The sequence below is a fragment of the Macrobrachium nipponense genome, chromosome 1, assembly GCF_015104395.2.
Source record: "Macrobrachium nipponense isolate FS-2020 chromosome 1, ASM1510439v2, whole genome shotgun sequence".
In the NCBI taxonomy this organism is placed as follows: Eukaryota; Metazoa; Arthropoda; class Malacostraca; order Decapoda; family Palaemonidae; genus Macrobrachium; species Macrobrachium nipponense.
Window position 1 is genome coordinate 52640704 of NC_087200.1, and position 18850 is coordinate 52659553.

Here is an 18850-nt window from a genome sequence, read left to right on the forward strand (position 1 = left end):
GCAAACATTACGATAATCGGACGAAAACATTTCTGATTTTTTCGCCAGTTACCGCATGGACGTAGAAAAGTTTTTTCAAAAATTCACCATAAATTGAAATATTGTGCTAGAGACTTCCAATTTGTTGCAAAATGAAGGTAAATGATTGAATATTACTAGAATATAAGAGTTTTAGCTTACAATTGCGGTTTTCGACCATTTTGGTTGAGTCAAAGTTGACCGAAGGTTGAAATTTTGGCACTTATCGTTACTATTTATATGAAAATATTTCAAAACTGATAAAAGCTACAACCATGGGTTGTGTTTTGTTGTATTCTACATAAAATTGTGCACATTTTCATTTTCATATATATAACTTTATGTAATGGCTAATATAAAATGGTGCAAACACTATGACAATCGGACAAAAAAATTTCTGATTTTTTTCGGAAGAGTTACTGCGTGGACGTAAGGAAAAAGTTTTTTTCTCAAAAATTCACCATAAATCGAAATATTGTGCTTGAGACTTCCAACTTGTTGCAAAATTAAGGTAAATGATTGAATATTACTAGAATGTAAGAGTTTTAGTGTACAATTGCGTTTTCCGACCATTTCGGTCGAGTCAAAGTTGACTGAAGGTTGATATTTTGGCACTTATTGTTATTTATATGAAAATATTTTAAAACTGATAAAAGCTACAGCCATGGGTTGTTTATTGTTGTATTCTACATGAAATTGCACACATTTCCATATATAAAACTATATATTTAACGGCTAATATAAGACGGTGCAAACTTCCGACAATCGGACAAAAAAATTTATGATTTTTTCGGAAGAGTTACCGTGCGGACGTAAGGAAAAAGTTTTTTTCATAAATTCACCATAAATCAAAATATTGTTCTAGAGACTTCCAATTTGTTGTAAAATGAAGGTAAATGTTTGAATATTACTAGAATATAAGAGTTTTAGCTTACAATTGCGTTTTTCGACCATTTCGATAGAGTCAAAGTTGACCAAAGGTTGAAATTTTGGCACTTATCGTTATTTATATGAAAATATTTCAAAACTGATAAAAGTACAACTGTGGGTTGTTTTTTGTTGTATTCTACATGAAATTGCACACATTTTCATATATAAAACTCTATGTAACGGGTAATATAAAATGGTGCAAAAATTATGTCAAAGTGACGAAATAATTTCCGAGATGTGTCGCTGATGCTTTTTAGTGCGAGAAGAAATAAATTCGCGCTTGCGCGCCTGGGTAACGTTTATAAACAAAACAACAGCTTGATCCGTGAGGTCCCAGCATCCTTCAAGGTGCGTGATTGAAAAGTTTTTGCCTAGTAGGCCTATAATTATTTTTCCGCAAATTTTTTTAAAAACTATTTTGCGTCGACGTACCAGACTTCAGTTAGACACCTGACAGACAATTTTTGTTGATGTTTAATACGTCCAATCGGCGTTTATGGGTTAAGTTATATAGTATACGTATGTACTAAAGTTCTCTCACAACACAGTAAAGTAGTAGTACAACGAAATCACTAACGAATTTATGTTAATAAACGAAATTGTATAGAACGAACGAATTCGGCGTGCCTATGATAACGATGCTACTACCGAGTGGCCGAAGAAGAACGCCGCTACGTAGATGCACGATGGGAGAGATGCTGACCAATAGGAGAGCAGAATCTTATGGCGGTGACTAGCATCAGGAACCAATGGGAGAGCGGGAGGATGGTGGCGAGTTTACTCAGTTGGCGGCGCACGAGTTTTAAAATTGTTATCGGTGGTCCGGGCGAATCTCGGGACTTTACAGCAACAACCTTTCGTATCCCGAACTATTTTCATATGTAGAGCCAAAAAATCTTCGTATTTGCTTTCGTAACTCGAATTTTTCATAATTTGAGCCTTTCGTATGTCGAGGTACCATGGTATTTGCTTTGAGACTAAATAAGAAAACTATTTGTTGATATAAATTTATCTTATTTTAGAGCATAAATGTATACTATACATTTACGTTCATTTTCAGTTCATATCTGAATATATGAAGTGCTATATCATATATTTGTAAATACTTATTTTATTCCTTTATCACTAATTAGAGAATAAAAGCACAGTAATTTACAATATTAGTGAAATTTGTTTTGTTACATTATACAAAAATGTACACATACATTTTCGTGATTTTAAGGAAATAAAAATGCAATTTATACATTTTTAGCATGCCTTCATTTCCCTAGATGCCAGAATTTTATATAAACTATAGTTAATAATCGATTACTGATCGCTCATTTTCTTACAATAATAAATAAGTAACTGAGATTACAATGTTATTCATACAATTTTAGCATTTCTTCTTACCTTTATACTAGAGTTTCATATGGTAGATATAATCGATTATGGATCGATTATTTGCATAAAGTAATAAGTAACTGAGATTTCCAGAAATGTCGGCATCTTACCTCTTGTTTGTCTAGACGCAAGAGCTGTGCTGGCATAAGACCAGCTTAATCAAAACACTAACTGTCCAAGCATCCACCCTTGGGTGTCCATTTGGGCTCCAATGGTTGCTGGGTGCCCAGTGTTTCGGGCTCCAGTGACTGCCGTGCACCCAATGTTTCGGCCGCCAGTGACTGCCGAGTGCCCAGTGTCTGGGTCAACAATGGATGCCAAACACCTGATGTTTTGAGTGCCTGTGCCCTGCCTAATGCCCAGTGTTTGCCTCTTGCCTCATGCCTCCCAAAGCTGATGCCAGTTCTCTCCTACTAACCCTCCTATCTTAGTCATTTGCTCCCGTGCCTGGCTCCATCGCTTTCTTCCCATGCCTTTGCCATCATTTTATTTTGATTATCATGGATTTATCAATGTAGCAGTGGAGGAGGGGGCTACTTGTCTCTCGATTCTCCTAGATAAAGGTCACTGTCCCGCTCCTCTGCACCAGGGAGAAGACATACCGAAGGTCCTAGGGAGGTTGGGGGGTTACATACAGGTAGTTGCTCCCTCAGTCAGACCTGTTGTCAGTCCCAGGTATAGACATACAGCCGCTGGAAAGGCGTATTTCTGGATGTGTGTGAGAGGAGGTGACTATCTGGCCCCTCGGATCTCCTAGACTTAAAGTTGCTGTCCTGCTCCTCTGCACTGGGGAGAAGACATACTGGTAGTCAAAGGGAGTCTGAGGAGGTTGCCCCCAGTAGTTGCCCCCTCGGTTGAACCTGTTGCTATTCCCAGGTATCAGCAGACAGCCACTGAAAAGGGCATCTTGTGATGCGTTTATGGGTTTTGACTGAACACTGCTGGATTAGTTTTAATTTTGAGCATCCTGTACTAACACCTAGGCGTTCAATCTCTCGAGCGACCTCTTGCTTTTGCTATCCAATCCTCTCCTAGGCTTTCGCGCCAGATGTGCGGACTTGCTCGCCTTCTCATATATGCTCTTAAAGGTGGAACTACTGACTTGTCTGTTGAAGAGGAAGTGGATCAGAGCTCTGATCCTACTTTGGCATTTTGGTGGACACCAGGTTTGGGCGCTTGGATCTCTGTAGTATCTGGTGTTTTTGGTCGAGCACCAATCTCTGTCCAGGCGCTCTGCACCATATGAAGAGCTACACTTCCATGCTCCAGCTTGCCCGGAGCTTTCCACTTTCCCTACTATCTGCTGTTGGTAGTTTGGCGCCAGCTAGCTGTTGGATGCTCGATGACAGTCTCCTCGTTCGTCTTTGTCGACACTACAGGATCTTTCGTTTGCTCCTGTCTCGAAGACAGATGTGTGGCGAGATGTGACAAGTTCTCGCCATCTTTTGGCGCATTCAACTCCACTCAACTATTGCGTTCCTGCAATCTAACCTGTTGTAGGAAGAGAAGGCTCCATTTGGTCCGTGAGACCCCATGCTCTCCTTTCTGGAAGTGTTCACTGAGGCGAATACGTTCTCCTAAGTCCTTACTTTGCTGCTATCGTCACTGCAAGTTGATGACGGCTACATTATCATCCCCTCCTGCTAGTTCTGAGAAGAGCAGGCTAGAACAGTCAATTCTCTCTCTCTCTCTCTCTCTCTCTCTCTCTCTCTCTTAACATAATTTCTGGGTTACACCGTGATGGGGAAATAATAGGATCTCTACAGACTGTACTCCCCTGAGTTCAGATTCGAGTGCCTATATTCCTGGTTCTATCTTAGGATATCAGCAGACGTACGTTCAGTTGTTTGTGGGAACAACCAGTTCAGCATGGACTAGTCTTCAGTGTCTTGTAATCGCCGTAGAAACCGTCCTTTGGGATAGCATCTTGTTTGCTCTCTTCATTAGAGAATAAACGATATCTGCCTCCAGTCATTCTTTTCTCTTTCGTAGCGAAGAAGAATTAGGCAGGCATGTGTCTGTTATCAGCTGCACTGTCTCTGTGATAGACGCACACCAGTAAGTTAGTCCTTCTTGTGTGGGACTGAGACAAATAGTACCTTATCGTAACCAGAGTTGCTCGTAATAGCCTGAAACTTAGGACAGCCTTTTGTGCCCCCCAAAAGTTTCTGGTTGGGACTTTGAGGCGTCTAGTGATTTGGTATTATCACTAAACAAGAGGGTTGCTTCTCCTCATGTTTCGATTAACATGCACTTCCTCTAGTGTATCTGTTGTGCCCTCGATATCTCTATAAGACGAATGCATGCCAAGGTGAAATTTACTACCAGGCAGCTCAGCCCAGAGTCAAGTGAGTGCCTGCTCACTGAGTCTGAGATCTTGTTTGGCCTAGTTTGTTTATCCTCTGTCGAGGGTTAACGCCTAACTCGAATCGCTCTGCCCAACCATCACAGATATTGTCTATGGTTGGCTTTGGATTCTCGCTTATGGTTCCTGTCTTGAACTCCTCAATTACCATTGCAAGAATCATCAGACAGAGTTATGTCTCATTAGATTTATCATTGTCTTTCTGTTTACCCTACGGTACAACAGAAGTCTCGAAGTCTTCAGCTTCATCGCAGTTAATGCATAGACATCTGCAATGATTCAGAATGATTGTTCAGACAAATACAGCAGTTTTTTTCTTCTATTTTCTCTTAATTCATAAAAGTGTTCAACTACTAGTTGTTAACCATGATTTGGAGTGAACATTAGAAAGCTTCGCCTGCCTTGATAGCTCTGCTTCCAGGGTAAACAGAACAGTTACTCCCTGAACCAGCCTTTGGCGTGACAAGCAGCAGTTCATCAAGCAGTTCATCCCTGTTTGTTTACAAGGCTAGACTTCCAGCCTTCATCACAAAAGGAATCAGAGGACCATCCATACCCTAGGAAGTTATGGTTAGAACTCCTCTCTTCCTCTGTCTAAAAGTGTGGTCTTCCATTTTACATGGGCTTCATGTTTGAGACGCACACAGTGTTGTGGAGTGTCTCTTGGCCTTGTTGGGAGCAAAGCTAAAGATATAAAAACAGCTTCTTCCTCCTTTATTTTCAGTCACTTGTTGCTCTTTAAGCCCATTCTATTATCAATCTACTGAGGGCATAAACAACCTTTGTTTATTATCTTTGTTTTCTTTTCTATGTAAGCTTTGAAAAAAAAAGGGGGGGTTAGAAATTTTTTAATACCTCGAGAACATTGTTAGTGACTGGCATGACATCGCGGAAGGAAGCATAGGATGTTCTGTTAACCCTTCACCTTTTCTGTAAGGTGCTGAGTTTGGAGAGCTAGGGGTTACATTGTACCTGGAACACCCACCACTCAAAGTGGATGGGCCATGATGTTATTTCAGTGTTGAGATGAGCACCAAACAGAGGCAGTATTCATCTGCATAGCTCTCTTAACCCTTACTGGATGGGTAATATATTGATATGCAGCTCCACAGGCTGGGTAAACTTTGAGGTCGGCAAATAAAAAAAAAAACACATCTATGGAAAGAGAAGGATGTTCTGTTATCTCTTCACCTTTCAGTAAGGTGCTGAGTTTGGAGAGCTAGGGGTTACATTGTACCTGGAACACCCACCACTCAAAGTGGATGGGCCATGATGTTATTTCAGTGTTAAGATGAGCACCAAACAGAGGCAGTATTCATCTGCATAGCTCTCTTAACCCTTACTGGATGGGTAATATGCAGCTCCACAGGCTGGGTAAACTTTGAGGTCGGCAAATTAAAAAAAAAAAAAAAAAAAAAAAAAAAAAAAAAAAAAAAAAAACACATCTAAGGAAAGAGAAGGATATGCAGATGTACATGGTGAAAGAAAAAATTTTTTTTTTCCCTACCTTCTATGAGAAGTTTGAAAATTACTACTTATTTACAACCCCTCGTTGGGCCTCTTTACAAGACACTCGTAAATTTTACCAATTTATATATGTTCTTTCTTATAGATAATTTTATTTTGTTTTGTAAAATTGTAATTACTGCTCACACAATATCAAAACAGATAAGAAATAAAATCAGTAACAAATTCTTAGCATATTTGTTGAAAAACCTTTAGGTTAATTTTCCGAGAAGATTCAATAACTTTTTTTTTACTTTTACATGTTTTTACATTTAAAACTGACATACTACTATCATAAAAGACAAGAAAAAAAAACCAACAGCAACCCCTTGATATATTAATGAGCAAATTTACAAAAAGACGTCATGTGAAACAGAGACGTAATACCTTCCCCTTTGAAGTTAGAAGCAGAACTAAAAAGTCTTGAGACGCCCGATTTGTGGTTTTAACCAATGTAAAAGTTGCCATTAGTAAATTTATGGGCTATAGAAGTATTGGCACCTCTTTCCCACCCAATTCTGTCCAAATCAATGGCGCTTAACCCTTAAACGCCTATTGGACGTATTTTACGTCTGTCGGGTGCCGACTGGACGTATTTTACGTCGACATAGAAAAGTTTTTTTAAAAACTCTCGGAAAAATACTTATAGGCCTACCAGCCAAAAACTTTTGAATCACGCGCCTTGGGGGATGCTGGGAGTTCACGGATCAAGGGGTTGATTTGTTTACAATCGTTACGCAGGCGGGCAAGCGCGAATTTCTTTCTTATCGCACTAAAAAGTATCAGTGACACATCTCAGAAATTATTTCGTCACTTTGACATAATTTTTGCACCATTTTAAATTAGCCGTTACATGGAGTATTATATATGAAAATGTGCGCAATTTCATGTAGAATACAACAAAAAATACTCATGATTGTAGCTTTTATCAGTTTTGAGATATTTTCATATAAATAACGATGTGCCAAAATTTCAACCTTCGGTCAACTTTGACTCTACCGAAATGGTCGAAAAACGCAATTGTAAGCTAAAACTCTTATATATTAGTAATATTCAATCATTTACCTTCATTTTGCAACAAATTGGAAGTCTCTAGCACAATATTTCGATTTATGGTGAATTTATGAAAAAAACATTTTCCTTACGTCCGCGCAGTAACTCTTCCGAAAAAAATCATATGTGCGATTGTCGTAATGTTTGCACCATTTTAAATTAGCCGTTACGTAATGTTTTATATATGGAAATGTGCGCAATTTCATGCACAATACATCTAAAAACGACCCATGGTTGTAGCTTTTATCAGTTTTGAAATATTTTCATATAAATAACAATAAGTGCCAAAATTTCAACCTTCGGTCAAATTTGACTCCTCCGAAATGGTCGAAAAATGCAATTGTAAGCTAAAACTCTTATATTCTAGTAATATTCAATCATTTACCTTCATTTTGCAACAAATGGAATTCTCTAGCACAATATTTCGATTTATGGTGAATTTATGAAAAAAAACAACTTTTTCCTTACGTCCGCACAGTAACTCTTTCGAAAAAATCATACTTGCGATTGTCGTAATGTTTACACCATTTTAAATTAGCCGTTAAAGTTTTTATACATTCAACTTCCCTGCCAGATATATACTTAGCTATAGACTCCGTCGTCCCCGACAGAAATTCAAATTTCGCGGCACACGCTACAGGTAGGTCAGGTGATCTACCGCACTGCCCTGGGTGGCAGGACTAGGAACCATTCCCGTTTTCTAATCAGATTTCCTCTGTTGCCCGGACCATCAACATTGTTGTTGGTTCCTCTTGACTGGATTTTCTTTTTTCATCTACAATTGATCTTCTTGACCGACTTTTGGTGATGTATCTGGATTGTTGGATTGGCATACGCTTTTGTGGACTGTTTTTGTGGACTTGCTTTGGAATTTTCTTAGAATGTCTGACGCCGGAATGGTGATGAGATATTGTGTGAATGTAGGCTGTCAGGTGAGGTTGCCGAAAGCTTCGGTCGATCCTCACACCGTTTGTAAAGGTTGCAGAGAGTATGAATGTTCTTTTACTAACACATGTAAGGAATGCGAGAATTTGAGTGAGAAAGAGTGGAAGAATCTAACTACTTATTTGAAAAAGTTAGAAAGAGAGAGAATGAGGAAAGCTTCCTCTAGAAGTATGAGTGGTTCTAGATCTCATGAGCTAGTTCCTAGTTTGGGAACTTCTTCCCCTCTTGTAAGAATTGCCACTTCTCCTTCCTTTTCAGCCTCTTCACCTATTGCAGATCCTGCAGATTCGGCAAAGGAACTTGCGGATCTAAAAGCCGCTTTCAAAATCATGGAAAACAAAATGGCTGCTTTGCAAGGTAAGGCTAGTGATTATACAGTGGACAGTGATATGAGTGTCCCCAGTGTAGTGGAGGGGGCGTCTGGTCGGCTCCACAACGCTCTCAGGTCTAGACCTCTTCCAAGCTCCCAAGCCCAGAGGAGAAGGAATGTCAAAAACCGTAAGGAGGTTGTGGAGATTCCCCACCGATCAGGTGTCCCTTCGGCAGGCTCTGTGACACCCCAGACTGCCAGGGATCGCTATTGTAAAAGCGTCCTGCGTGAGTGTTTTTCATCTTCTGAATCTTTGTCTCCTAGATGCGGTTGGAGGGATTCTGATCGCTCGCGACCATTGAAGAGGAGTTGGAAAGCACCGGCTCTGGACTCGAGCCCGGAACGCTTCCCGGAGGAGTCTCCTTTGGATGTTAAGAGGGCAAAGAGAGCCCTATTGTCACCCGTAGTTGGCGTGGAACCTCTAGACACCTCTACTCCTCCTTCGCCTCCTCCCGAAGAGGAGAAGGAGGAGGCTACTAAGAGAATCCTTCTCTCCATGCAAGAACAAATATCTTCGTTAGTGGGAGTGCTCTCAAAGGAACCTCCTCGAAGGAAAGATACTTCTCTTCCCATCAAGAGGTCCTCTCGACGTATGGAGGTCCCTGCATACAGGCGCGAAGCTCCTTCCAGGAGTGAGGCTCCAAGCAGGAGCGAGGAGCCAACCAAACGCAAGGCGCCAGATAGGAGTGAGGAGTCATTCAGGCGCGTGGCGCCAGCCAGGAGTGAAGAATTAATCAGACGGGAGTCGACTAGACGCGTGACTCCGGTCAGGAGTGAGGAGCCAACCAGGAGTGCGACTCCAACCAGGTGCGAGGAGCCAAACAGGCGTGTGGCGCCAACCAGGAGTGAGGAGTCACCCAAGAGGCAGGAGCCAGAAGTGAGGACCAGAGGCAGGAGTCAGGAGCCAGGAGTGAGGAGTCTCCCAGGAGGCAGGAGTCAGGAGTCAGGAGGCAGGAGTCAGGAGGCAGGAGTCAAGAGTCGGAAGCCAACCAAGAGGCAAGGTTCGACGAGACTAGTATCCGAGAGAGTTTTTGGTGACTCTTCCCCAGACAGAAGCACCTCCCCTTCGGATCGAAGGAGGTCTTGGAAAGGCTCATCCTCCAAACGGGCGGGAATCGTTCTCCCTCTTCCGATCGTCGGGATGTATTAGAAGAGGTGTCAGAAGACGAGTCCCCTACAAATGAGGGACTGTCTAACTACAAAAGTTAGCCTCCTTATTGCTTCAAGAGTATGGAGACTCTTAAGCCCGGCTGCTCCTCCTTCGCTCGTTTCGCTCTTCTTCGAGTACTACGACCGTATTAAGTCCCTCTGCTTTTCTTAAAATGAAACCAGCGATTTCTATGAAGAAGGCCCTCCAGTCTCTAGATTCATGGATGGGCAAGAAGAAAGAGTTGGGCAAAACAGTGTTTTGCATGCCTCCTTCCAAACTCCTTGGAAGGAGAGGCATTTGGTACGGGACAGGAGAAGCCATGGGGCTTTCTCTCCCTGCATCAGCAGACACAGACTTCTCAAATCTGGTTGATGCTTCCAGACGACACTCATTAGGATCGGCCAGAATCGGACCATGGATCGTTTTTCGGAGTTGGAACCACCTTCTTAAAGGACTCTTCATCGCTTTTTTAGGAATGGTGTTCAATTCCTTTTCCACGACTGGTCTCTCGGAGTACTTGCTAAGAAAGTTCTCATGGACCGCGACGAGAATTTTTAACTCCTTGAAGAACCGAAGGTTCTACATAGCGTCCTGGCATGTATGGATAAGGTAGTCCAAGACGGCTCGGGGGAGGTGTCCTCCCTTTTTGGGGCAGGCTTGCTAAAAAAGAGATCAGTGTATGCTTCCCTCTTGTCTAAAACTGTTTCTCCGAGTCAGAGAACCGCTTTACTGTTCGCCCCTTTGTCCGATCATCTGTTCCCTTCTCAGCTGGTGAAAGATATTTCACGCTCACTAACTGAGAAGGCGACACAAGACCTCCTTGTGCAGACATCGAAGAAGAATCTCCTATATGATGTCAACCTCTTAAGAAGGACCCTCGTCCTCCTCAGCAGCCCTTTCGTGGAGGTGCGCGGCTCGTCCGCCCCTCCAGAAAGAAGAGCTCAGATAAAAGAGAAGGTCTTCCTTCCGGCTCTTCAAGAAGGGAAAATGACTCTCAGATCCTCCGAACACCAGTAGGCGCCAGACTCCTGAACTACGCAGGAGCCTGGGCGCTGAGAGGAGCCGACTCCTGGTCGGTGTCGGTTCTAAGGAAGGGATACATCATCCCCTTCAAGACAGTCCTCTAACCTCTACTCCTCGGGAACTGTCCGCAAGATACAGAGATCCTATAATGAGAGATACGCTCCTTCGAATGGTGGAGCAAATGTGGGAAAAGGAGGCCATCGAACTGGTGCAGGATCCACACTCCCCGGGATTTTACAATCGCCTTTTCTTAGTGACAAAGGCTTCGGGGGCGGGGGGGGGGGGGGGGTGGAGACCGGTACTGGACGTAAGCGCGTTGAACCGATTTGTAGAAAAGAAGAAGAATTTAACCGAATGGAAACGTCCTCCTCGGTGATGTCAGCCCTACGTCCAGGAGATTGGATGGTCTCTCTGGACTTACAAGACGCGTATTTCCATGTCCCCATTCACCACTCATCGAAAAAATATCTTCGGTTCATGATAGGGGGCAAGATTTTTCAATTCAGGGCTCTGTGTTTCGGCCTGTCTACAGCTCCTCAGGTCTTCACAACCTGATGGCGAATGTAGCGAAATGGCTTCATCTAGAGGGAATCAACATCTCCCCTCTACTTAGACGACTGGTTAATCAGGGCCAAGTCAGAGAGCCAGTGTTTGGAGGACCTGAAGATAACACAAAATCTGATACAGTCTCTGGGATTACTCGTAAACCTCGAGAAGTCACAACTGATCCCCAGCCAGAACCTGGTTCATCTGGGGATTCAGATGGATTCTCGAGGTTTTCGGGTGTTTCCTTCGCAAGAGAGAGTCACTCGAGGCTTGTCAAAGATCTCGAACTTCTTAGAGAGAGAACACAGTTCAGCGAGGGAATATTTGAGTCCTGTTAGGGACGGTCTGTCTCGCTAGAGAAGTTCTTCACTCTAAGGGAGGCTTCACATTCGCCCTCTACAGTTTTTCCTGAAAAAGGTATGGAGTTGGGAAGCGGGGCAACTCTCAGAATCTTTTCCGATTCCCCAGGAGGTGAAGAATCACTTGAAGTGGTGGTTCATTCCTCTCAAAAAGAACGAAGGCTTGTCTCTTCCCCTGCGGCGGAACCCCAACCAAGTGTTATTTTCCGACGCTTCGGAGTCGGGATGGGGAGCAACGCTAGGACAAAGGGAGGTGTCAGGCACCTGGACAAAGGAACAGGTGTCTTGGCATATCAATTGCAAGGAACTAGTAGCCATACACCTGGCCTTAAGGTTCTTCGAGGGAGGTAGTCAGAGGCGGGGTGGTTCAGATAAACTCGGACAACACCACGGCTCTGGCTTACATCCGCAAACAAGGAGGGACTCATTCGTTCTCCCTCTCTACCCGAGCTAACAAGAGATCCTGTTTAATCTGGACAGAGGAAAGAGGTATAACTCTCCTCGCCAGATTTGTGCAGGGGAAACGAAACGTGAGCAGACAGACTAAGCAGGAGAAATCAGGTCCTTCCTACAGAGTGGACTCTACACGCAGAAGTGTGTCAAAGTCTGTGGTCCCTGTGGGGGAGGCCTCACATAGACCTGTTTGCTACGTTCCTCTCCAAAAGGATAGAGATATTTTGCTCGTTAGCAGAAGATCCAAGAGCCTTGCAATCGACGCTTTTCTCCTAGATTGGTCGGGCCTGAGATTGCCTAAGGCCTTTCCCCCATTCAAGATTCTGGGGGAAGTGCTCAGGAAATTTTGTGGCTTCGAAGGGAACGAGGTTGACCCTCATAGCCCCATTTTGGCCAGCCCAAGAATGGTTCACTGAGGTACTGGAGTGGATGGTGAACTTCCCCAGATCTCTGCCAAGCAGAACAGATCTACTCAGACAACCCCACTTCGTAGCGGTTTCATCACAATCCTCCCCGGTCTCGCTCTGACTGCCTTTCGACATCGAAAGACTCGTCAAGAGCGAGAGGGTTTTCTCGCAAGGCGCAAGCGCTATCGCTAGAGCCCGCAGATCCTCTACTAGGCGAGTATACCAATCGAAGTGGGAAGTCTTTAGGAGATGGTGTAGGAGAACGAAGAAGCTGTCCTCCTCCAGTACCTCTGTAACCAACATTGCCGATTTCCTCCTTTTTCTTAGAGAGGAATCGCAACTTTCTGTGTCAACCATCAAGGGATACAGGAGTATGCTGTCAGCAGTATTCCGGAATCGAGGGCTGGAGATTGCAGAAAATAAGGATCTCCACGATTTGATTCGGTCTTTCGAGACTTCGAAATTGAGAACTCCGAGAACACCTAGCTGGAATCTGGACGTGGTCCTGAAATTCCTCGCCTCGGACAAATTCGAAACTCTACATCTTGCCTCCTTTCTGGACATTACTAGGAAATGTTTATTCCTATTGTCCCTCGCGACAAGCCAAAAGGACGAGCGAATTGCACGCTCTGGACTCTAAAGTTGGTTTTAAAGGTAAGTCAGAGGCGGGGTGGTTCAGATAAACTCGGACAACACCACGGCTCTGGCTTACATCCGCAAACAAGGAGGGACTCATTCGTTCTCCCTCTACCAGCTAAGAAGAGTCTGTTAATCTGGAGAGGAAAGAGGTATAACTCTCCTCACCAGATTTGTGCAGGGGAAACGACACGTGAGAGCAGACAGACTAAGCAGGAGAAATCAGGTCCTTCCTACAGAGTGGACTCTACGCGCAGAAGTGTGTCAAAGTCTGTGGTCCCTGTGGGGGAGGCCTCACATAGACCTGTTTGCTACGTTCCTCTCCAAAAGGATAGAGATATTTTGCTCGTTAGCAGAAGATCCAAGAGCCTTTGCAATCGACGCTTTTCTCCTAGATTGGTCGGGCCTAGATGCCTAAGCCTTTCCCCCATTCAAGATTCTGGGGGAAGTGCTCAGGAAATTTGTGGCTTCGAAGGGAACGAGGTTGACCCTCATAGCCCCATTTTGGCCAGCCCAAGAATGGTTCACTGAGGTACTGGAGTGGATGGTGAACTTCCCCAGATCTCTGCCAAGCAGAACAGATCTACTCAGACAACCCCACTTCGAGAGGTTTCATCACAACCTCCCCGGTCTCGCTCTGACTGCCTTTCGACTATCGAAAGACTCGTCAGAGCGAGAGGGTTTTCTCGCAAGGCTGCAAGCGCTATCGCTAGAGCCCGCAGATCCTCTACTAGGCGAGTATACCAATCGAAGTGGGAAGTCTTTAGGAGATGGTGTAGGACAAAGAAGCTGTCCTCCTCCAGTACCTCTGTAACCAACATTGCCGATTTCCTCCTTTTTCTTAGAGAGGAATCGCAACTTTCTGTGTCAACCATCAAGGGATACAGGAGTATGCTGTCAGCAGTATTCCGGAATCGAGGGCTGGAGATTGCAGAAAATAAGGATCTCCACGATTTGATTCGGTCTTTCGAGACTTCGAAATCGAGAACTCCGAGAACACCTAGCTGGAATCTGGACGTGGTCCTGAAATTCCTCGCCTCGGACAAATTCGAACTTCTACATCTTGCCTCCTTTCGGGACATTACTAGGAAATGTTTATTCCTATTGTCCCTCGCGACAGCCAAAAGGACGAGCGAATTGCACGCTCTGGACTCTAAAGTTGGTTTTAAAGGAGATTCGGCCATCTGTTCGTTCCAGACATTATTTCTGGCGAAAAATGAGAACCCTTCAAAGCCTTGGCCCAGGAGCTTTGAAGTAAAAGGCCTATCTAACCTGGTAGGTAGAGAGATAGAAAGGTCTCTTTGCCCGGTTAGGGCTCTTAAATTTTATCTTGATAAAAAGAAGCAGATGGGAGGTTGTCAACAGGGTCTTTGGTGTGGCTGTGAGGAACCCCAAAACGACTCATGTCTAAAAAACGCCTTAGCCTTCTTTGTGAGAAGTGTGATTATTGAGGCGCACAAGAATTGCCCGGATGAATCCTTCAGACTTCTAAGAGTTAAAACTCATGAAGTAAGGGTGGTAGCCACGTCGCTAGCGTTTCAAAAGAATATGTCGCTGAAGAATATCCTAGAAGCTACATATTGGAGATGCAATTCAGTTTTTGCATCTCATTACCTGAAGGATGTAAGGGTGACCTATGAGAAATGCTTCTCTCTCGGTCCGTTTGTGTCAGCAGATACAGTACTGGACTTGGAGCAAGACTGATCCTTAAAAAATTTTTTTTTTTATTTTAGATGTACATAAACCCTCTGGTTAGATATGTTCTTGGTTTCCTGCTAGCAGGAGTGCTTGGTGTCGCACAGGCGGCCGCTGCCTTTGCTAGTAGGGGACTAGGTGTGTATATGACTAGTAGGGAGGTACAAATTTTCTTTTTTTTGTGTGTTCTCTTATAAAGTGTACGTGATTTTTTATGTTTCGAGTTATTGGTTGTTTGTAAGGAGTTTGGGGATAACTCCTTGCAATCTTTTAGAACTAACGTGAATGTTAGGATCAGGTGATCGGGATTGGTGTTGTGCTCCTTGAACAAGGTGCATTGTCATGTTTAGTGGGAATAGCACCCAATGACAAAGGCCTTTAGGCTCTGCCGAGTAAGTGGATAAGACCCCATTGGCAGACCCACAAGAACTCTTAGCCATAGATCAATATCTCGCTGAGGCTCTTGAGGCGAAGCAGACTCCTGGGCAGTAGCCACGAAGTCTTCCGCCTAATCAGGTAGGAACCAAGGTTTTATTAATACCTACAACATATGTTGTTTACCTGTCTATTTCAGTAGTTAGCTGTCTCTTACCCACCACCAATGGGTGCCAATCAGCTAAGTATATATCTGGCAGGGAAGTTGAATGTATAAAAATGATATTGTCATGATACAATAAAGTTTTATACATACTTACCTGACAGATATATACGATTAATGGCCCACCCAGCCTCCCTGCAGGAGACAGGTGGAAGAGAGGAAATCTGATTAGAAAACGGGAATGGTTCCTAGTCCTGCCACCCAGGGCAGTGCGGTAGATCACCTGACCTACCTGTAGCGTGTGTGCCGCAAAATTTGAATTTCTGTCGGGGACGACGGAGTCTATAGCTAAGTATATATCTGTCAGGTAAGTATGTATAAAACTTTATTGTATCACGACAATATCATTTTATATATGAAAATGTGTGCAATTTCATGTAGAATACAACTAAAAATAATTGAAGGTTATAGCTTTTCTCATTTTTGAAATATTTGCATATAAATCACGATAAATAAAAAAAAACCATGTCTGGCCAACTTTGACTACCGAAATGGTCGAAAAACGCAATTGTAAGCTAAAAGTCTTACAATCTAGTAATATTCAGTCATTTATCTTCATTTTGAAACAAATTTGAAGTCTCTAGCACAATATTTAGATTTATGGTCAATTTTAAAAAAAACTTTCCTTCCCTCCGCGCACGGATTCTCCGCCGGAAATCTCCAAAATGCGTACGTCGCATTCTCAGAATATTTGCTCCGTTTCATATTAGGCATTTCATAGAGTTTTATATATGAAAATGTGTGCAATTTCATGTAGAATACAAAAAAAAATAATTGAAGGTTGTAGCTTTTCTCATTTTCGAAATATTAGCATATAAAAAATATATATAAAAAAATTCGACATTCGGTCAACTTTAACTCACCTGAAATGGTCTAAAACTGCAATTGTAAGCTAAAACTCTTAGTATAGTAATATTCAATCATTTATCTTCATTTTGAAACAAATTGGAAGTCTCTAGAACAATATTTAGATTTATGGTGAATTTAAAAAAAAAAACCAATTGATTACGTCCTCGCGTTACGAATTCATGCATCATTTTGTGATAATATTTTCTCTGTGTTGCTTTGATCATTTTACAATGTGTTATATACCAAAATGATCGCAATTTAGTGTACAATATAACAAAAAAAAATTAACTCTTTAACTTTAACCGTTTTGCTCACAGAGCGATTTGAATACAATTATATATGAAATTTTGTTTTCGCGCTGTCATATATTGCATTATTTATATATGATAATGATATTTTTTTTCATTTCTGATGGTTGCATACTAAACTTCAGGCAATGACAAAAAAAGGAGCCAAAAATGAACTCTTAATCTTAAAAACTAAGCGCTCTGTGATTTTTTGAAAAAAATATTTTTTACGCTTCGGTGCTCACTCCGAGACCCCCTCGGCATACGGGAGACGATTTTTATTATACCCCTTCGGCGTTTAAGGGTTAATATTGTTTATCTACAGGATCAATCCGTCCACCACCCCAAACCTACTACTCTCGAAGATCAATTCGTCCATTTCAAATTCATTACATGATTTAATGCTTTGGAGTAGAATATGCCCATGATCCTACCTCCATTCAGTGTGGAATCAGCTATATAATTACTGGGTGAGTCACATATACAAAAATATTTTTATAATAAAATTATTTATTTTTGTATACTTACCCAGTAATTATATGATCAAAGCCCACCCGCCTCCCCTCCCCTCTGATGAACATTATGCATAAAACAGAATGACGTGATTAGCTAAGTCATTCCTAATTATTGCCATAGAGGGATGGTACTGTATACCTACACTGAGCCGTCGAAGTGCTACCCGCAAAATTTTAATTTGGGCCGGTGTCGAGTAGAAGCTCTTAGCTATATAATTACTGGGTAAGTACGTATTACAAAATCTAATTTTATAAGAATATCATGTTTATAGTTTTTATGAGTTTCATCCTGTTGATAAAGTTATCTACCTCAAGTTAATATTTCCAAGTAGTGGCCACCTTATTATTAAGACTAAACTGATATTGCATTTTTTCAGATAATGGTCATTCACCATTTAATGAGTAAGGCAGCAAATGATCGTCCATCAGTTTTGTGGTGTCATAAGAAGGGTTCAGATGTTCCTAAGTATGTATTTTACCCTTTTTCTATGTTGAACACTAGTGATAGTTGGTAAAATGACGGTGAAGTGTTATTTAGGAAGCTTGATGTATAACATGCCATTCAGTTACAGTACATGTTTACTTCATGAAGTAATAGTCCAGCATCATTGTCTGTGATGTGGAGGTAGAATACTGCAAAGAAAATATCAGTGTTGTAGATAATATTGTAAAGAAAATCAAAATGGAAAAATTAAATCAAGATAGTAAAAATGTAACAGTTAATAAAAGTTAAATTCAAACTACAACTAAAAATGAATCAAGACCTACAAAAATATAAATTAACTAAAAAAAACTTAAGAAAGCATCATTGTATATAATTAAGAGTAATTTGACCACTCTCATATTCAATCAGTATATAATACAAGGGAGTATACTTAATGAATTGTTAGCAAGAATGCACTTAGGAGAAGTCCAACAACTTATTAGCGAACATAATCCAATGATTGCATGTACGTATACAACACACAGGAAAACTTGTTCCAAATATAGGTAAATATCTACTAGCCACAACAGCCAAGGAAATGGAAATCATTTAGGAACAGTAATATATGTCTATAATAAAATAATATACAACAAAGTAGATGTAGATTACACTGAATTACAAATTTTGGTAATAACAGTGAAAATAGTAAACAATATGTTAGTTGGATATTATTAACTTATATAACTAGCCTAATAAAAAGTATGATTTAAACATATTTAAAATAATAATAATAATAATGATAAAAAACTAAGAATCCCATAATAATTATAGATGATTTCAATGCACATTCGTAATCCAATATGGGACTAACAACAATATTACACCAGATGAAAATGGAAAGTAGAAAACTTTATGAACACTAATAATCTCTATGGTCTGGATGACAATGAAGTATATTCATACTATTCCAAAACCATGGAATATTTTTCTCAATAGATGTCACCATTGTGCCACAAATATAATTGACAAACTAGACTGGAATACATGTGATGGTTCCTACTCCAATTATCATTTTCCCATAATAATATCCAAACCAAAACCGTACTCTCCACAATATAACATGTAAAAAGCAGATTGGGAAATATTTACTGTGCAAACCAATAGTTTTCTGCCATTTATTATTTGAGAAATAATGAGGCAAATGAATTATTTGTATCCTTCATTAAAAAGGCAGCAGTTACTTTTATAAGAATTATATTTTTATAATTAAATGAAGTTTTATAATATACTTACCAAGTAATTACTAAATCAGAGTCTGCCCTCCTCCCCTCTGTTTTT

At 41.5% G+C, this 18850-nt stretch overlaps 1 protein-coding gene across 1 annotated transcript in view; it reads left to right on the plus strand.

The window, feature by feature from the left end:
- LOC135218788 (RNA cytidine acetyltransferase-like) overlaps positions 1–18850 on the plus strand; it is a 268720-nt gene that overhangs the window by 13310 nt on the left and 236560 nt on the right. Inside the window, exon 2 of the mRNA XM_064255237.1 lies at positions 17466–17554. Coding sequence (XP_064111307.1) covers positions 17466–17554 — 89 coding nt within the window. The remainder of the gene's footprint in view (positions 1–17465; positions 17555–18850) is intronic.